Source organism: Cheilinus undulatus, linkage group 11 (assembly GCF_018320785.1).
Source record: "Cheilinus undulatus linkage group 11, ASM1832078v1, whole genome shotgun sequence".
NCBI lineage: Eukaryota > Metazoa > Chordata > Actinopteri > Labriformes > Labridae > Cheilinus > Cheilinus undulatus.
The window spans coordinates 32298109-32320161 of NC_054875.1; the positions used below are offsets into that span (position 1 = coordinate 32298109).

At 38.6% G+C, this 22053-nt stretch overlaps 1 protein-coding gene across 1 annotated transcript in view; it reads right to left on the reverse strand.

Moving 5' to 3' along the window:
* Positions 1 to 1220: 1220 nt before the first annotated feature.
* Positions 1221 to 22053, reverse strand: part of samd10b (sterile alpha motif domain containing 10b) — an 80252-nt gene continuing 59419 nt past the window's right edge. The window contains exons 4-5 of the mRNA XM_041799782.1: positions 15892 to 16032; positions 1221 to 3220 (exon numbers count right to left, since the gene is read on the reverse strand). Coding sequence (XP_041655716.1) covers positions 3198 to 3220; positions 15892 to 16032 — 164 coding nt within the window. The 3' untranslated portion in view covers positions 1221 to 3197. The remainder of the gene's footprint in view (positions 3221 to 15891; positions 16033 to 22053) is intronic.

The window sequence follows — 22053 nt, forward strand, 5'->3', positions numbered from 1 at the left end:
CACTCTTAGGATGAACTGGAGTGGAGATTGCTGGCCAGACCTTCTCATCCAACATTAGCACCTGACTTCAGAAATGCACTACAGAATGAATGGGTACAAATTCCCACAGAACTTTGCACAATCCTGTGGAAAGCCTTCATAGAAGAGTGGAGGCTGTTATAGCTGTAAAAAGGGAAGCCAACTTATTAAAGTGCATGTATTTGAATACACTGCAATACTTTTGCGCATAAAGGGTAAATGAGACAAAAGGGATAGGAAGACAAGTATTTACAACAACCTGACTTAGTCATTTGAATAAGAAATTATTGGGGATTTAATCTACAGAAATCATTTTAATATTTAAAAAAACAGAGAAAAATGAGTTTGGCTTGACTCTATAGAGTAGGCAAATAAGGTTAATGTTGTAGTGCATTTAAATTTGCTTTTTCACCAATTCTTCTTTCACCAAGTCAGATACATGAAGAAAACAGAATTGATTTGGGACTATAAAGTCTGCATCAGCCCAACCAGCTGGAGCTCCTGTATACTTTCAGCTGTGGTTAATAGAACTCAAAGTATTTGATATTGTGACTTATTTAAACCTTGAGAAAAACATCCATACATTCATCATGGGATTGTCTAACGCTAGATTTATTTCAAATTGAGATAATTCCTCTTCCCCACAGAGACTGGGCTATTTTTGGATGCACGGAGGACCCTCCATTGCTCCCCTCTCATATCCAATCAGCTTTGATGATGGGAACACTGCCAGACAGAAAAGGATACTCAAAAACTGGAAGACAATAATTACATTATTCCAAAAGATTGTTAAAAGGAAATGATTTCTGTCATATATTTGGACAAGAACTTGAGATTTGAGCCAATATGGAGGAAAATCTCAGGTACAATATCTTGAGACAAGATAAATAAAGGATGACTCTGGATTCCTGAATGATAACTAAAGCAGACGTGTAGACATGACGTACTGCTGATGCTTTTTAAAAACTTTTGTGCCTTTTTAACCTTTAAAATAAACTTATTTCTGTTTAGTTTTTCTACTTTGATGTAAACTTACACTAATGTACCCCTGTTTTAGGTTAGCTGAATATGCATTGAAATATAAAGATTAAAAGAGTAAATTTAACATCAAACTTAGAAAAACAACAAATAAATCAGGACATTTCAATCTGTTTATTTTATAAAGAAAACTTTCAACATATTTCATATTGTTTCATCACATCTGTAAAGCAGATAAATAGGTTTCATTTGTTACTTTTTTCTTTTAAAGTCTATCAACCAAAACTTTTTATTTACAGTCAATCTTTAAATTCAAAAATAATAATACAGAGTATTTTCTCCCTTTTAACAATCAGCAAAATCATTTTACCTGAAACATCTTTGTCAAAAAGGAGATAAGAGGAAGTTGTTTTGTTTACTGGAAGTTTTATTATTCTGTAACTTCTTTATCTTAGTGGCTTTAACATTTTTATTGTTACTTTATGAAGCTTGGGCGACATCAAAGGTGTTTGCCTCAGTTATGCTGGAAATCTTGCGTTACAGTATCTTCATTTCTGAGCACTTTGAGGGTGGAACTTGACCCTGATGTCCAGTTTGTTTCATCACTTTGAACAGAAGCGTACCTGACTTGGGTGCCGTGCACGAGTTGGGTTGAAGAGGTGGTCATAGACATGTGTGGTCCAGCTCAGTCTGCAGGATATGTGAACGCTCAAGTATGGGATACTCGTCAGAGAGTAGAGCAGTAAAGGCAACGTCTAAACGTCTTCTGTCTCTTCAAAAACCATTACATCCGCGCAGCATGCACCCATTTCATCCTATGCGATGCGCAGTAGATGTGGAAGTAAGACGAAGGTCGTGGTTGGAATCTCAAAAATGATAACATCCATAAGAGTCTGCAGGACGGACTTCACTGTTCACGTAAACAAATGTTGACGGACATGAGTGGTTGCCTCTTCTTAGCTGGAACCAAGAGCTACTGTATCAGGCTGTGCACATGTGATCAGGCATGGGATGAGGTTACTGATATCAAAGCAGACCAGCAGGGGAGACAGGAGGGGAGGGGGCAATCGTGCCTAATGTGTTAACGCCCTAAGTCACAGCCACATAAGGGACAGAGTTAGAAGAAAACAGAGGCTTGTCCTTTTCTCTGTTTTTGTGTGCAATAAATGACATTTAGTCTCCAGTAACACACACTGATGTCAGAAACCATGAGGCTGGCAGATGTTGACGCTTTACCTCATTCATTTCAATAAAAAGATTTCATTATTGTCTCATACAATAACTTCTCTCCATCTTTTACCATTAAGATTATTGCTCTACAGATTATCACTTTATGCTTTCTAGATTCACTTCATTAATAAAAGACTAAATTACTGTTACAGTATACACAGATTTATAGTATTCTACAATGCTCATACTGTATATTCTTCTAATTTCTCACTGCAAATCTGTCACAATACAAAAAGACTGTTTGAGTAACATTCTGCTACAAATGCTGACCCCTTCAAATTGCAATTTCAAATCAAAAGAGCTGAGAGAAATGAACAGCGACTTGTGGGTGAGGAATTGATTAGGATTGTATTAGCAATCTTAACGTGTAATTCCAGCTCTAATCCCTTGTTCAAAGGATAAGAGTTGAAGCTTTATAGAAAGGTGGAGACTGAGAGAGGTTTCCTTTGATTAAAATTCAGAGCCAACTTGTGGCGCTACATTTTTACACCAAATACTTCATCATCAGTTGGTTCAACAGTTAATGCGACATAACGAAATTTTAGAAAGTTTCCCCACCAAGAGACAAAGTGAAGATTGTGTCAAAAATGAACCCAAGTGTTGCCCTGTCCTTCAGATCCAAATCAGACAGGAAACCAAAAGGAGCTTTCTGTGATCAAGCACTGACCAGGGGCAGACCTACATCATCACCCCTGTAGTGATTCTTACATCTCATCACTATGCTACAGTGGGCAGCCCTGCCTTCAGAGGGGCTTTGTCTCTGTCTCAGTGTCTGTAAACCGCATTGGCCGTGTTGAATGGGAACCCTCCAGACTGTGTTGGCGTGTAGTCTTCTGGCTCGTCCCCGTCCTTCCTTTCACTCGCCGATTCTCCGCTCGCATATCTGAAGACAGCAGCTCTTCTGTGGCTCCTGGAGATGTATTGTGACCGAGGGATGAGGGAGAGGGCTGCCAAATGGATCCAGGGATGAGCTAAGAGAAGTTTCCAAAGGAGGCTGCAGAGAGAGGGAAGGGAAGGGGGGGGGGAGAAAGCAGAGGTTAAAGTCTCATCTTCAAGGCTTTTTGAAGCACCAGTATGGGGTTCATAACCCGCCTGCATCTCTACATGCCTCCTTTCTCCTGCAGACTATACTGAATTATATAATGTAACCAGTGAGGCTGGCCTCATGTAACACGCTACACTCCATCCCAGAGCAACAACCTCTAGAACAACCAATAATTTAGTATGAAACACCGACTGAATAAGTGAGACTTGTGGTTATGCATGACAAATGCTACAACATAACAACTGCAGCTATAGAGAAAGACACCCAAAAAAGACAAACCAAATGGGTTTAATAAAGCAGATTGAATGAAATCCTCCCTCCCCCCTGCAGCTAACACACACATATGTTCACAGAGGCTGTGAAGCCAGCAAGGCATCGTGAGAAATGGTCAACCTTGAAGGTACAGTAATATTACCAGATTTTGCACAAGCAAAACTGCTGCCATTTACAGCCTGTTATTGGAAACCGTTAGCATATAGAGTATGTGAATTCAGCTGTTGGCATGATGCCAACAGCTTGTGGCTAAACAGCTACAATGGAGAGGTTAATTTATCGTATGCTAGTAGAGATAGGCAAACTTACACAGCAAAACTGAAGACTGACAAAGAAAGATTCAAAATTCTTTACCCAAAAAGGGACATTTGTTAGGCAGACAGGAGTTTCGGCGTCCTAAAGATAAAAACAACACAGATTCACAATTCAAGAAACAAGCAACCCTGAGGACTAGCAACTGATTCATCAGACCAGATTTTCATGTCTTTAGACAGTGTCTTTTCCCTCTTTAAGACAGTTTAATGTGTGGGGAAAGGAGTGCACTGCACTGGTCTGCAGATCCAAGAGGGGGCATGGGGATATTCTGTATGCTCTGTTAACTGTCCCATAACAAAGGTCCAGTGTCTTGTGGGACATGTATCATATTGATAAAAATGAGTCAAGGACTTTTTAAGGGACACATAATTTAAATCTACCATGACAAGGTTTAGAGGCTCAGGGGAGGTAGAAAAAAAGTTTTGTTCACAACATCAAATATAATAATGGAAACTTTTGGTGTAAGAAGGATTTTTTTTTCTTTATGTGCAAACCTCACAAACATGAGTCAGATTTGACGACTTTTTGCACCTTCCAAATGTCTAAACAGAAGACCACCAAGATATTTTGTCACAGTCTGTTATGAATAAGGGCCTGTGTCCATGACCTGAGATCCAGAGTACTTCTCCTCAGGGTTTGATGTTGCTAGGTAACTAAAGTTGACCACTGCTTTCCTCTGTCTTATTTGAAAGCTAGTTTGTAAATAGCTCCTTTCCTGAAGTGTTATCCTTTATTTCAGAAAATGTTACCAAGAAACAAGCAAACAATGTCAAGGATTCCTGGAAATTGCATCTCCTCCCTGAAAAGGCTTGATTTTGACTGGTCTGTGAGGAAGAGGTGACAATGACAGGTGTGGCGCTGTTCCAAAAGTTAAAAAGAGAAGGCTGTGAGCCCAGGGGAAGAAAACAGCTGACTCAGGGGATATTTTGAACTCAAGTCATCGAGTGCCTCAAATGCTTAACTACAATTGTTTTGTATTGAAAATAATCAATGCTAGCACTAAAAACAGTGCCTACAATCTGTGCAGATGTAGACTCTGCTTTTGAGTTGTTCTCCTACATGCTTCTTGATTAGTCATTCACTCTTGTTGTCTTCTTAGCTTCATCTGTCACCATCCTCTTCAGTCTTAGCCTCAGCCGTTGTATCCAACAATACCAAGGTGGGCTAAGTGGCTTCTTTTTAGCTGAAGGCTGGTGACTGGGGTGATTTGTCAAATTGGGTGGACTTCATTTCTATTGTTGGAGGTTATTGTACTTTGAATTGAGGCTGGCTATTAATCGAAATTAAGAATCAGTTGCAATATGTCTTACTGTAATTTTTGAATCACAGAAGGTGCAATATTTCTTAAGTGTGGAATGTAGTGATGGGAATTGGTAAGATTTTAGTGATATTGATGCCATTATCTATTCTGCTTATTGATAAAGTAAAGAGTAGACTACGTATGTTTTCACTGTTTTCACACTCAAATTTTATTGAGGCTGCTCTCTGAAACGTCAATCTCTGAACTTGAATTGGAACACAATACTACTGCTCATTTTCTTTAAAAGTTTAAACCTGATAATAAATATAAAACCAGTCTCTGGATTCTGGACAAATAGAAATCTAAAATCTTTTCCAAATTAACAGTTCTTATGCAAAAAGATGCATGCTTTGCATTAAATCACTGGTTTTCAAAGTGTGAGGAGGGCCTCCCCTGGAGGGGCACCCAAGGACTTCAGGGGAGGCACAGAACCATAAACCAGAAGGTGATTTGCTATGCTAACTTCTGCTGTCTGTGGGACAAAATGGACAAATTTATATTTACTACAAAAACTATACTATAGAGTTGACTGTTAAATTTGGATTTTCCTGCATTAGACCTGACGATGCTCAGCAGCCACAGTGTTTGATTTGCAAAGATGAATAAGCTGATGGCAGCATAAGGCCATGTTAACTCTAGGGAACACAGAAATAAAGCACTAAGTCTAGTGACCAAAACCAAGGGAAGTTTTTGACAGGTAGTAAAAGGAATTTTGGTCACTGAAAGTAACAGACATTTAGTGCCGTAAACAAGAAGACAGCCGCTGCATGTGCAGGTTTTTGGCTCCAAAAGCATGTGCTAGGCAAGGCTGAAGGTGGAGGATGAACCGCAGTTATGCAAATCTGCATCAACTGCATAGATGCAAACTCACAGATCCCACTAAAACAGAGCATAAAGCATAAAAATCAGGCAGTATTCACACTTAACTGTTTACTAAAACTAAATAACTGATTGCTTTGGTAAAATGGTTGTTTAAAGACCAAAATATCAAAAACAAAAAACATTTAAAAATAAAATATTAAAAGATGAGACATAAATGCTTGAAAATAATTTACTTATATTTTCATTATCTTGTTTTTTTGTGGAGGTGGAGGTCCACAGACAAATTATTTCCTCTTAGGGGACGCTCACTCTCAGACACTTTGAAAACCCCTGCCTTTAATCAATGTTCAACAGACGTTGCATGTTGCACTCTTCTTGTCATTTAAAAAAAAAAATGAAGCCACACTTTCCATACTCCAGCCTGTTTTTGTGACTGTCTGCTATGTTTACTTTCTCGATTTTTCTGTTCTTGCTTGCGCTGACTGCTTTTTGCAAGGCCATGTTATCCAAGGCATGTGGAAGTAAGGCACTGATTAGGGAATTGCTCAGATTAAATGTAAATGATATCGACAGACTGAACCAGTTGGAACCAGTTCTTAACTGGAACTGGTCTCTGTTGCAGCAGGGGTGTTAATGCCATCATGCAAACATTAAAGCAGGATTTTTATTATCATTTGCAAGAAATTCTACTTTCCTTACTTTTGTAAATGATTTTCTTATCGAAAATTAGAATGACATAAAATTGATTATTCTCTTCGATACAACAATTCACATTGCATTTCCACCATGAGTAAAGATCACAATTAGATTTTTGTTCAAAATTGTTCAGCCCTGGTCGTTATGATGATTGGTGCAAGTAAAACTAATCATTAAATTTACTACTGTGACTGAAGTGGATAAATAAAAATATATATTTCATATTAATTCATGCATCATCTAATTTCAACCCAACATATAGGCCAGGCCTAGAGGATAGTACACTTTATATTTGATCGATCCAATATTGTGTAGATAATTATTCATAACTTTTGTATATTGAAAGAAACATAAGATGAGGAACATAACCACATATTAAATCACATCCAAAATATTGGAAAAAAATAATCACTATTAGATTATTCTCCAAAACTGTGTAGCCCTACTTTGGATTGACTTTGAAACCACTTTTTATGGTGGAGCTATTTCATATTTTGTTGCTTCAAAATAAGTTTAAGTTGCAGAAAAGATGTACAGCTGAGCTCATAACTTTGTAAATAACAATAAACCTGGCCAACACAAAAAAACAGGCAAACTACTCTATGCAATAACAGAGTTCAATATTGAGAAAACAAAAGGAAGTGCAATAAATAAACAATAATTAAAGAGGGCACACACCACCTGTTTTTGCATTATCTTTGCTCTAAATCCAAAATGAATCCAAAAAGCTTTTTTTTTTTAATCACCACTTGATTGCAAAAAATAAACCTGAGGGTTGCTGATAGTAAGTAGAGCCAAGTCTCACAGCAATTAAACAGTCTGAAAGCATGGCCATTATCCTCAGGCCTACATCCAAAGGGTGAGAGGTATGCATGCTAAATGCTAAACAGTACAAAGCTTAGTTTAGTATTTATTAAAATCAAATCAGACTTTTAATTTGTTTAGTGCACATGTTTTAAAATGAAAATTGCAATTAACTGCACAACCTTAATAAACCAGTATAGACAAGGTTTGATGTAAACACTCCTAACTAAACTGTTCTTCTGTTATTCTATGAAGGTATAAAGCTTTAAAACTGGGAGACTTGGATTAAGCTAATAAGCTATAATAATTAGCTTTTATTCTGAAAGTCACCATTTCTCTTTCTTTCTCCTAACAGCAGATGTGACCAGGTGGTTTCTCTGACAACTAGCCAGTTCCTTCCTTCCTGAGATGACACCAAGTGTCAGCAGGAAGGCAGACTCCCCTCTCCAAGACTGTTGGCATTTCAGCTCTAAGCCCCCCTCTCTCCTGATAGCCGAGGAAGACTCCGCGCCACCTGTCTGCAGACACAAACAGATGTAGCGTGGCACCGGCATGAACCTGAACCAGGAAACTGTAGAGAGACAGAAGGATGGAGGGGCGAGGATTTGACTGGAGGCTTGAACACGCACAGAGAGGAAACTGCTTCTCTGATAGTAATCTTTTAAATGAGCTCCCAGCGGAGTCATCAGAGTCTAGGTGCAGCAGTGGAGGAGAGGCGGGAGGGAAGAGAAGAGGATGAGGAGCAGAATTTGTGCTGAAGAAAACTGACATTTTTTTTTTTAATATGTCTGTCACACTCCGAGTTTATTCATATTTTAATTCAGAGCAACAGTTCATCCGGCAGACACCGCATGAAGCTATAAATTAAAGGATGGGCGACATCACAGGAGCATTTCAAAACAAAGTTACCATGACAGTCTCCAATGGCAACCAACGTGCTCCTGACAACACGTCTTATGAGGCCGGGTACGGGTCAAGGGTTGCATTGCCTGTTTGAGCTAATTACTAATGAGAGTTGAAGCACGACAGATGGCTACATACACAAAAAAAGACTTTGATGAAAATTTGATGCGTTGAGAAAGAAGGTGGGAGTGACAGTTTGTTATCATGATATAACAACAACCAGAGGCAGAGAAGAAGAGGAAGAAGAAGGGCAGATTCCCTGCTGGGTTCTGATCTGAATGCTGTCTTCAAGAGTTTTCCAGATGTAACAACAGCCCGTGTACCGATCAGTTTACCCTGAGAGAGCTGAGGCTCAGGGCTGTGTGAACATCATCCTTACCTTTCTCTGACTGATGAAAGATAAACCTATATTTCTGAAAACACATGAAACACCGGATACCAAGTGTAAAATACAAGATTCAAATATGAAAAATTGAAAGAAATAGCTTCTGCTACTTTAAGAGTCAAATAAAATATAACAACAAACTTTGACATGATGCAATGCAAACAATAACAGTGAGGGTTGAAGCGTGGATAGATTTGTGTGTGAAACTTTGCATTATGCTTTGATGCTCTGATTTGAATTTCCACACTGTGTTCATTTTAACAATAACAACCTCAATATTTAAAAGGAACAGTTTTTAACCATGACCTGAAACTGTGCACCAAGTTTGATGTAATACATGCAAAAAACACACAAAGTTTTGAACACTTAACCTTTGAACACTTAAGAAGTGGAAATGTGAAAAAGTTTGTTGGAGTTAAAAGTGAGTCCCAAAGCTTCCATTCCAATGCTTGCACAATAGGAATGGGCGGTAATATCCTAATACCGTATACCAGGGTATTAGAAAATAGCCACAGTATTGCTTTAATTACTGTCATTAAGATGGTGCTGTGTGATGAGTGAATATTCATAATAAATTCATCTACAATATGTGTCCATTTCCACCATCACTGACTGTGTGTGAAGATGCTTATAAAGTGATGACAAAACTCCTGTTGATGATGTCAGGCCAATTTGGTGAACAACAAACGTGCTCATTTACAGTTGCAAGAAAAAGTATGTGAACCCTTTGGGATTTCTTGGATTTCTGCATAAATTGGTCATAAAATGTGTTCTGATCTAAGTCACAACAACAGACAAACACAGTCTACTTAAACTAATACTGGCCCCAAAATAATATGTTTTCATGTTTTTGTTGAACAAACCATGTAAACATTCACAGTGCGGGGTGGAAAAAGTATGTGAACCTTTGGATTTAATGACTGGTTGACCCTCCTTTGGCAGCAATAACCTCAACCAAAGCTTTCCTGTAGTTGCAGATCAGATCTGCACAACAGGCAGGAGGAATTTCGGACCATTCCTCTTTACAAAACTGTTTCAGTGCTGCAATATTCTTGGGATGTCTGGTGTGAATCGCTCTCTTGAGGTCATGCCACAGCATCTTAATCAGGCTGAGGTCAGGACTCTGACTGGGCCACTCCAGAAGGCATGTTTTCTTCTGTTGAAGCCATTCTGTTGTTGATCTACTTCTATGCTTTGGGTCGTTGTCCTGTTGCATCACCCATCCTCTGCTGAGCTTCAGTTGGCAGACAGATGGTCTTAAGTTTTCCTGCAAAATGTCTTGATAAAATTGGGAATTCATTTTTCCATCAATGACAGCAATCCGTCCAGGCCCTGAGGCAGCAGAGCAGCCCCAAACCCTGATGGCCCCTCCACCATATTTCACAGTTGGGATGAGGTTTTGATGTTGGTGTGCTGTGCCTTTTTGTCTCCACACATGGCGTGGTGTGTTCCTTCCAAACAGCTCAATTTTGGTTTCATCTGTCCACAGAATATTTTGCCAGTAGTGCTGTGGAACATTCAGGTGCTCTTTTGCAAACTTCAAATGTGCAGCAATGGTGTTTTTGGACAGCAGAGGCTTCCTCCGTAGTGTCCTCCTATGAACTCCATTCTTGTTTAATGTTTTACTTATTGTAGATTTGTCAACACAAATGTTAGTGTGTGCCAGAGGTTTCTGTAAGTCTTTAGCTGAGACTCTAGGATTCTTCTTCACCTCACTGAGCATTCTGCGCTGTGCTCTTGCAGTTATCTTTACAGGACGACCACGCCTAGGGAGAGTAGCAACAGTGCTGAACTTCCTCCAAATGTCGACAGTCTGTCTTACTGTGGACACATGAACATCAAGACTTTTAGAGATACTTTTGTAACCCTTTCCAGCTTCATGCAAGTCAACAATTCTTGATCGTAGGTCTTCTGAGAGCTCTTTTGCGCCAGGCATGGTTCACATCAGGCAATGCTTCTTGAGAACAGCCAACTCAAAACTGTTGTGTGTTTTTGATAGGGCAGGGCAGCTTTAACCAACACATCCAATCTCATTACATTGATTGAACTCCAGGTTGGCTGACTCCTGGCTCCAATTAGCTCTTAGAGAAGTCATTAGGCAAGGGGTTCACATATTTTTTCCACCCTGCACTGTGAATGTTTACATGTTTTGTTCAATAAAAACATGAAAACATATCATTTTTTGTCCGGTATTAGTTTAAGCGGACTGTGTTTGTCTGTTGTTCACATACTTTTTTCTTGCAACTGTATACTGGTGTGCTATGGCCTGGCACAGCTCTGTGTTGTTAAATATCACAAGAAGTCCCCCCCCCCCTTTGACTGAATTCAAGAAGTTAAACTTCCATATATTCTATTTATCTCATACAAAGTAAAATATTTCAAGACTCTTTTTGTTTTAATGTTGATAATCACAAAACTCAAAAATCCACTATCTCAGAATATCCGAATATCTCAAAAGTTAAACAAAAGGATTTCTAATAGCTAAAGAAATGTTGGCCTTCTGGAGAACTGTACTCATTTATGCAGTCGTTGGTTGGAGCTACTTTTGCACAAATTACTGCATCTATGGTACATGGCATGGAGCCAATCAGCCTATGGCCCTGCTGGGGTGTTATGAAGCCCATGTTCCTCTGACAGCAGCCTTCAGCTGTATTGTTGAGTCTGGTGTCTCTCATCTTCCTCTTGACATTTCCACAAAGATTCTCCTTGGGGTTCAGGCCAGGCCTGTTCTCTGGCCAGTCAAGCACAGTAATACCACGGTCAGAAAACCAGTTTCTGTTTCTACGTTTACAAAGCCCGTTTTCTTCAAATATTAGAAGTTTAAAAACTACTAGCTGAAAACCCTGAGGACATCATCAGGTTTATTTTGTCTTTCTAACTTAATTTAGGATCATATAAATATGATACAACCGTTCTGACAGGCAGAGTAGTCATGATGAGTAAGCTGACCTTTACATGTAAAAGTAGAAGAATCGTGGCCTTTAGTTAGTTCTGTTATAAAACTCACACCCTGAAGCACCACTCTGACTAATAAAAACCGCGGAGATCCCAATAAAGCCGTATTGCTTTTACTTAAAATACATGCTTGTTTTTTATTTTAGTTTAATTTTTCTTGGGTTATTACTAATTCCAACAAATGAAATATGATTCTACTGTTTAGAAAGTGTCTAATGTGCTAAAGAGCTCTCTGTCTGCAAACTTTGGGAAATGCTCCCTGAAAAACCCAGGAAACTCTTCCTGCATACTTATCAAAACTCTTCAAAGAAACTCAGAGAAGTATTGATACACACTGCACAAGACTTATACTGAAAACTCTTGTTTTGTCTGTGTTCAGACAATGCTGGAATACATACATACATGCCACACTGGGGGGGCGCACTTTTTTACTGCTTTCCCCCTCGTCATGTTATTACCATGCATTTAAAGAACTGAGGAAGAATACTGTTGAGCTCCTGAACCATGTGGAGATTATTGTACTGCCAGTGTAACAATCAGCTCAGTTGAAACTGTAATATAGTGGCAGTTTTTTATCAGAACTGGACAAAAATGGTTGCAAAAGGTATTCAGGGGGGCCCTATTTTAAGTAAATAAAAACAAATTTTCATATTTAAAAAACAATCCTGTACAGTAAAATAAAGAGATTATTCTAATTATTAAATACAGAAACCAGTCAGTCACTGAATTAACGAAAGTGCTCTTTTTCCCTTGTGCCTGTGTGAAATTTGTGAGTAAAAATCGTCTGATATCGATTGTAGGCTTCTACACCCAATTGTATCAAATCGTGATTTACACTGCTAATGCTTTTGCACATTTCTCGACTGGCCTCAGCATGAATTTATCCACCAACAAGCTCCAGCATCCATAAACTATGGCAGCGCTGGCCTGTAGAGTTCAGGTTAGTACTGGAGCTGCCTATGTCTACTACTGCATTTAGTTTTGTGGCTCTGATTGGCTTGTATGAATGTGACAGACAGAACATTCATCCAATCACCTTCCAGGAAATGTTCTAAAATGTCCTGCCATTCCCAAATGATTTATATGAGAGGTTTCCCAGATGAATGTGAAATATGCCCATTAAATGGATATATAAAACAGTCTATGAGGCGTGTCAGGTCCCTCTTACTAGGATTTATACTAAGTGTTAGAGTATATGTCAGCTTTAAACAGCACTGCCAAATGGTCAAGGGAACACAAAGTTAAGTAGGTGTCCACCTCCTCAGATCATTCATTTCCTAACTACACTTTAATGCAAATCATCAAATAGATATCAAAACAATGAAGTCTGAATTAAACTGGCAGATCAAATGACCATTTGCCTGCATGCTGCTTTTTTTTTTTTAGACAATATTGATACTGGTATTCTTCATGCAGGTAGTTTAAAAATTTTGGCTGACATGCAGAAGCATGAGCGAACTGGCTGCTACACAAACTTTGCTTTGGTGTCAAATGTCATGAAGATAATGACAGGAATTCATTTTTAAGGGTAAACATTATTTAAATGTCCACTGACAGACTTTTATCACCTCTGCCCTCCTCCACCAAATTAGCACCTCATCATCCAGCTTCACGCTTTCAGTCCTGATACAACCCCCATTATCACTCCCTTCCTACGCTAACCATCCAGACCTACCTTTATCGGCTCTGAAAGCCCTCCAACCTTGTGAACTTCAGGTGTTTTATGCAGCCACCAAATGAGCTTGCCCTTTAAGCTTAGAGTCATAGTCTGCTGAAGTGGCAAATTACATTTGCATGCCTCTATTATTAGTAATGTCCAACAGCAATTTAATTATATCTCCTTACCAGTCAGTTGCATCTCAGCTGAAGTCAGCTTAAATATTTGCAACAAAAATGATTTAATATATGCCAGAAAAACAAGCAATGTTCGAGGAATAAGCTAAAATGATGAGAGACAACAATTCAAACAAACTCATACAGACTGAGGTTTGTGTCCTTGAGAACCATAAGTTAAAGAGGGATGCTGAAACCCTTTCCTCTGTTATTTCATCTCCTGATACTTTCTCATCAACTTTACGAGCAAAATGTCATAAATCCAGTAGTGGTTTTCAGTGTATGGGGAGTGTGTTCTCTAGATAAATCTGTGTTAGTATAAATGTGTTCATTTTAATTCTTTTAAAGGGCAGTTACACTGTTACACTGATAGTTTGTACAGACCACAGGGTTGCTGCTCTATTTTCCTTATCTTTTAAATCACATCTACCTTGTTCTGTCCTCTCTCAGTCACACACAAAGCCCCTATCACTTCCACAAAAAATCTGCAGCTTCAAACAAAGCTGATGTGCCAACAAAAACCCTTTCATGTCCCAAAGGTGGACTGTAAGAAAATTAAATGTGTATATGAGTTATTTCTTTCATTTCAGTTCAGCACAAAGCTCAAAGAAAACTGAATGCATAAAAACACAGTTACAGCATCAGGAGCATGAATGATCAGAGGGTTAGCGTGTGAGCCCATCAGGTTGCAAAGACCACTTCATTTACTTGTCTGAATGGAGCTGGTGATTGTAAGAGCCCTTGCACTATCAGTTCATAATAACTGGTTGATGGCATAAACAACTTCAAAGCTCTGCCTCTGCTAACACAATATTCTTTTCAGTCAGATGCACTCGTGTCAAGGGTGATTGGACGGCTTTGAAATGATTATGCAGTTATTATTTTTGCAAAAGGCTTGATTTTTCAGGATTCACCATGAATATGAAGAGAGAAGTTAAACCCCCTGATACATTTGCACCTTGTTTGCATGCTGAATTACAAGGGAGTGGACTGAAACAACTGGACAAACAAACATGTAGTAATTCCTCTTAATGCTTAAGATTCACTATATTGACAAAAGTATTTGGCCAAACATGTTAATTATTGAATTCAGGTGTTTCAATCAGACCTGTGTGTACAATTATGCACCAAACCATTCAGTCTCCATTTGCAAACATTTATGATACAAAATGGGCCTTTCTGAAGAGTTCAGTGACTTCAAGCTTGGCAAGGTGATGGATGCCGCCCTTGCACAAGACGATTCATGAAATTTTCTCCTTGCTGGATATTCAACAGTCAACTGTAAGTGATATTGTTATTAAGTGGAAAAGTTTGGGAACAACAAAAACTCAGCCATGAAGAGGAAGACCATGTAATATGACAGAGCGGGAGCAACAACTGCTGTGGCACATGGTGTGTAAAAGTTGCCAGCGCTCTGCTGATTCCATAGCTGAAGGGTTCCGAACTTCCACTGAGAGCACAAAAGCATTAAAAACCAAGCTTGTCTGGATACTGCTGATGCTTATAGGATGGTGCCCCCTCCTTCCAAAAGCAAGTGAAATAGCTGAAAAATTCTCATGGCAAGTGCCTCGAGGTATGAATTAGTTATGTTATTTAAAATTTTTTCATTCTAAATCTAAATGCTTACATTTTCTATGCTATATGTATTTACCTGTCTGCAAGACTAATTCCCCTTCAGGAAGAGTGGAGTTTAACTCATGAGAAAACATGATTATGTCTTATCTTATTATATTTTTGTAAGGTTTTAAAAGTGAGAGGTTATGAAAAATTTAAACTTTGTTAGCTTTTCTCTGTTTGAAATGTTATATTTATCAAAGCCAACATCCTCCTGCACAACTGAAAGATTTAAACAATCTCTAGGGAACATTTGAAATGCAGTTCTACAGGGAAAGAAAAATGTGTGATCATTTTACTTTGGTGACTCATAGCCATCAATGAACAACCACCTGCACCCACAACAGCAGAAGACAAAAAGTCTTGCAAGAAACAAGCCACGTCAACTGGTGAATTCAGGTCAGCAGTGATTGACTGAGCCAGTTTATTGATGGCTGGATAATAAAAGTGTTTACTGAAGCCGTTATTCAGAGGCAGGGCAGCAAATCAAGAGCTCACATCAATAAAACCCACATACAGCTGCAAACAGTTGCACCTTAATGCTCAACTCCTTGTGTGTCACAGCAGGACTGCGTGGTCTCAGGCTGCCTCCTCACAATTTAGCCGGGCCAAGCTGTTTTCTGCTTGTTTGTCACTCTCCTTCACTCACTCACAAAACCACAATAAGTAGGACAAACACAGAGAAACATGGCTCTTTACACACAACAGCTTGTTACTTACTTCTACTTAGGAGCTGCAGGTTGCGGACCTCTTCTCTGACCTGTAGCTGGAGGACTTGTTGCAGGACCTCCTGCCTCAGCGTCTCCTGGATGATTCCCATCCTCTCGAGCTTCTCCCCATTCAAACGCAGCAACGCCCGACCTGCCAAGGAGAGCGGACAACACGTTCAGTTTCATACCTCACGTAGGAAAAGTTGAGCTGTATCACTGAATTCAGCCAATTCTAATCAATAATTTCAGTCATCTGTCGTCGATGATAATCATTTACAAAGGTGAATTTCCTTCTACATTAATTGAAATAGTTAACACTGATGCTCACTCTAAACAGCAGTGTACACCATCAGTGTTTGAATTGCAAATGAATGGGTGTGACTGAGAATATGACTCAGTGATTTCTCTCCATGTAATGCTCAGGCAGGATGGGCATATGGGTGCGCACTTCCTGTTTTAGCATATCCTCCTGCTGTCGCTCAGTCTTTATGTGTGCAGGCTAGGTAGCATGGTAAGCTGATATATAATGTAATCAATATTACGATAATATTATTTTCTTAAGTGAATGAGTGTGTGATTTAAGACTAAGATCAGATGTATCACTTTACAGGAAATAAAGGAAAATATAGATAATTAGTGGATAAAAACTAATGAGAAAATCTAGTTGCACTAACATACTTCATTCAGAGGCAAAGAGAAGTAGAAAGGTGGTCAGGTAAGTTTACAGACAGTTTGTGTTTTAGTGTGGAAATAAAACTGAAGTGAACTGAACTGGTTAAATTGATACTAAAGCAGAAAACTGTTGAAAGAACAACATTTTCATAGATTTTGCTTTCAAAATGCACAAGATTTATGGATTTTACTTTAAAATGTAAAAGTTTCCCACTGATTTTTCTCTCCTAAAATCCTGTGGGAAACATTGAAGGGTTTAAAATACTTCCAAAAGTCAGATAACTAGAAAAGCATCATGAAAGCTCAAGCTCATTTTCCAACAATAACGTCATTGCTGTTGCACTAAAAAGCGTGTACAAAGGGTGGAGATTGATAACAAATAATGGTAGGATTTCACTGATAAGACGGTAGCCTACTGAACACATCTTCACAAAAATGCAACTGCTAAATAAATCCTCACCACAAATCCTTTTTACTGATTAAAAACAGATTTAAGATTTCTGTAAAAATGCCTCCTAATGTGTACTGTTCAGTGTTTCTGTTTTCTACATTGGTTTTCCTTTTGCCCATCTGACATGTATGAGAGCAGTCACGCTCTCTAAAGCTTTAACAGTACACTACATTTCACGATGCACTGTGGGATGCGATGAGTGTATTATAGAGGTACAACAATGCTCATTTAAAATTTCAATGTCACTACAAAATAGCATATTCAGTGTAGAGGGCACCACAATGTGGTGCGGTTCCGGGCTGTGAACAACTTTTTGTTGTCACTGTCCTTAATTCTGTTGAAATGTGCTGCTGGGATTAAATTCAAAATGGTCATATCATTTTCAAACACATTTTAGTTTCTAAATTTCAACATCTGATATTTTTTTGTCCTATTTCTGGATTGGGTTTTAAACATTTAGCAAAGACCTTCTGTTTTTTATTTACATTTTACACTTCATCCAGTCTTTATTGGCTCTTAACACTGTATCTGTTTGTGAAGACTGTGTCCAACTTGTCAAAAAGTAATCAAGATTTAAAAAAAAAAAAAAAAACAGCCCTTTCTTTCCCTGGCCCTGGTGTGTGTCTACAGAGAAAGCATTTCACAGGGACATGAGACACTCACTCTGAGTTAACCTTTGTGTTCATCTTTTGTAAATCTACTACCTCATAATTTTCTGAGGTTAGTGTGTATTTTCTCTTAACCACTGCAACCTTTTCATTTAACAGCAGCAGTTAAAAAAAGGTGTGAAGAAGGAGCAGTGCTGCGGCTGGCTGTTTTTCTGTGACTGAGTTTACTACAGAATTTGGCAGTTATCCCCAGAGACACACACATTTAACATACCATTACCCACAGTAAACAGCTTTTACAACCAAGCGGCACTGACACAATCAGGGAGGCAAAATGAAAAACTTAAGACGTGCATGTGTCGAGACTGTAGTGAGCACACACAAATGCAAACAGGTTACTATGTATATGAGTGCTAATGTCCTTCAGCAGAGGAATCCATCATTTCTGCAGAAGCTCTGTGCAGTTCCCAAATCATAATTAGACTCATTACTCATGCAGCTCCCTGCCCATTTCATCCCATTCATTTCTGTTTCCTTGCTATGGACATTGGTACATCCTCTTCATCTCCATCTCTTCTGTATTTCTGCACATTCCAAAAATAGACTTGTGAGCATTTATGAACAATATGCACCTCATGCACATAATAAACATGTTTTATTACTCAGTGTTTTCTTCATAGATATAATGGGATGCAATTATTTGAATTGTTTGTTCCTTTATCCACAGCAGCTAATAAGCTTGTCTGCCAGTAGAGCATGAGGAAAGAAGTAGATCAGAGCGCAACAAAACAAATCAGAAAAACGACCAGAGAGGTACATGAAATGAAAATTAGTGTCCTCTGTCCCTGTGAAGAGCACATGAAATAGAAATATGTGGCCAAGTCAGAGGTTATATCTTAAAAAAATACATGCAGGGTAGAGACCAAAGTTAGTGTGACAGACTAAGGCTGGTCTTTAATGACCTTTAGTGAACTTAAGATAAACTAAATTGCTAAACTACATGAAGAAGCTAACATAACATTCTCTAAGCAATGTATTACTATGGGAGCCCTAAGTGGACAAATAAACTTTATTGAAAAAAAATAATAATTTTAGCCCATTTCTAATTATGAAGGAGAAAATCTTGGAATGGTTTTCAAGTAGCCTGCAGTGTGAACCAGGAAGATCACTTTTACCAGCTTTTATCCCTCATTATATCAAATTCATCCATGAAACAAAAACAGTGGTTTACTGTTTAGCAAATATGGAGTGCAGTTTTCGGGAAAAGACTTCAAAATTCAAAATTTAAGTGAGCAGCAGAGGTGACAGAGCAGAGTAGAGGAACTCTCCTCATCATCTTTTGTAATCGCTTCAATCAAGAGCCCCCTGGTGGCTGAATTAACATACCGGCCATTTAAGAAATGGTTCTACCTGACTTTGTGATCTAATGTTGTGACAACTTTTGTTATATCTAAATAAAACAGACTTTCTGCCATACAGTAGGGATGTGCAGATGAATCAGCTAAACACTGGTACTGGTCGATATAAGCCTTGTTTACAAACATCAGCCAAATAATGTGGCATGAACGGATATCAGTGACCAATATTCACCGCTTATGTCCAATCAAGTTAACTCTGGTACCTAGATAGTCTAGCTGCTGAATCAAAGTAGATTTTTACAGGGTAAGAGAAGTAACCGTTTAGACAAACCAATCTGTTTTCATGATCAAATCTGAGAGAAAATGTTATTAATTAATAATTAATGCTGAGGGAAATTCAAGTCTTGCACCAACAGAAGTGATTTAAAAACATTGTGGCAAACATTGGCTTAATTAGGTTAAACATTGGTATCGACCTTAATTTTCACAACTGGTGCCTCTCTGATGTACAGTCTCTTATTTGTTAGAAACCATATTCAACTACGTGATTCAAGTCAATTTATTCATGGACCAAAACAGCAGGTGGCTCGGTTCAAGTTATGCCAGACATCCTGATTCTTTTTTCAACAAGCAAACCACAATCTAGAGGTGTTTTAAAAGCTGGTTGAAAACATGAACACTTTAAATAATTGTTTTAAAATGTAAAGGAAGGGGGTTTTCTGTCAAGGCACTCTTTAGACAAACAAAAAAGGAATCTAAAGTCACCCCAGTCAAATGCATTTATGAAAAACAAACACTCTACTTCCCCATGAACAAGGTTATTATGGTTAACTAAAACTGAAATGTAAAAATACTTTTCCTTCAAACCCCCAGAAAAATATGTTAAACTTGACTGTATGCTTCTAAAACTAACAAAAATAAAATAAGAGAAAATAGCTATCCCTAGTTTGGGTTTTTGACTGCAGCATACTGACTGACCTGAGCCTGGGAAGTGTAAAATGGCCTGACGACTTCAGGCAATAGTTATTTTAGATCTTGAGTTGTATTCATACATCTAAATTGAATAGATAAAATAAAGAGTAAAGAGTAGCCCATTTTAATGATGCAAAAAAAAAAAGCATTAAGTTTACTTTTCGACTGTTTTTGGTCAGAGCCTTTCTGTGCGTGCATGCATGGGTTCCTCCCACAGACTAAATCGACTGTAGTGGTGAATGTCATTGTGCCTGGTTGTTAATTTCTATGCTTCAGCCCTGAGAATGACTGGCCACCAGACCTGGGTGTGCTCTGACAGCTGGGATTGGCCCCAGCACCCCAGATAATAGATGGATAGACGGAGAAATTGTTGGACCCAGTCACCTACAATTTCATTATTCTAAAATTCTCTGGTTTTGATTTGGATGAGCTCTCAACAGATGTTCGATGATCCAACAAGCACATATCTGTCATTGTGATCTGGCCCTTTAACAGATTCATTACCACGACTGGAGCTCATTTCCCCCCGAGTGTATGTGGCTGAACTTTTTACACAGTCTTCAAATGTTTTGAAATGTATGACCCAGTCGGCTCATTTGCTGATTGATGCACTCCCACAAATCAAACTTCGTCTCAGTATTGCTTCTTTATGTTGCAAGTGCAGCTGTGCCTACATCCTGATAGGGTAAATTGATAGTGCATTTTAACTTGAAATACACATTTGAAAATGTGCAGACTATATAAAGAGTAGCCTCAATTTGTTGAGTGGTATTTAATGTTTTCATATGGTCATATCAGTTTGTATTTTGTTTAGACTTTCTACAGCATTATAGCAACTTTTCCCCCCTTTTAAGGCAGCAGATAAAATTTTGAACATCATACAAGGAAGCAGCTATAATTAAGATATTTTTCACATATTACACCTCTCTGAGATATGATATAACTCTCAGTGGAGCTAAATGAGGACAAAACTGTCAGCCAGTCCTTGCCTAACAACCAGATGGGCTGCAACAGTACAGAAAAAAGCAAACTCTTCTGTGAGTAAGACTCTACTCCCTGAGAGACAAAACCATAACAAACCAGTTATCTTTCATTATGGTTTAATGGCTGTGTGTATGTGTGTGCACATATGGTTTAAATGCAGATTACAGACTTTCCTTGGTGTCCAAGCTCTCTTCATTTCTAGCACACAGAGCGGAACAACCTTTTTTCTCTGTGAGCACAACTATCCTGGGGATACAACAACAATATTTTTCAATTTATTTTGTGCACATTTTTAGACATATTTCCCACACACACACTTTAGTCTCCCTTTTCACCATCTCATGTGGGCTTGCCAACGGTTATGGCACCAGAGCGTCCTAGAAAACCACTGCCCTTGTTCTGTGCTGGTGTATCTGTGTGTGTTTGTGTACAAATGAGACAAAGCAGATGAATGGAGCTCAAATCAATTCCCCTCAGACAGACTTAATACAGCTCCTAATAATTGCCCGCAGATAGGGAAAGTAGTGCTGTCAGAGGGAGAAAAAGAGACACAAAAACAAAAGGCGTCTCAATAGAGATCGCTTCTCTCAATTTGGCTTCAAAATAAATAGCTTATTAACAATGTCTATGTGCAAACAGGATGCAGTTCTGCCTGGGTTAGGACAATAATGGGACTTAAAACAGTCTGAGAAGCAATCCGAGTGGGAGGAAGGTAAAGACTCCCTAATAAAAGAACAACCTGAGGATAAAAGCTTTGATAGCTGACCAATACAGCTCAAGATTTATAAAAAAAGACTCAACACTCTTCTACATTTCTGTTACATTTCCCTCAGTCTCTTGTGCCTCTTCACTTTGTTTTACTTTCAATGCTCCTCTCTGTCTGCTGCTGTTAAACTGTGGCCTGGATCTAGACATACAACTGAATAAGCAAAACAGGATACTGTTGTGAAGTGAAAATACATCTATCAGCAGCTTGAATGTGATCCAGTCAGCAAAAACACATCTAGAAAGGGAAAACCTGTTTTAATGATCAGATATCAGTCTATATCTTCATGTCATCTATACGGATTGCAGTCTGGAGAAGATATCTGAACATCAGCTGAGGGAAGCAGGTGAGGCTTTGCTAA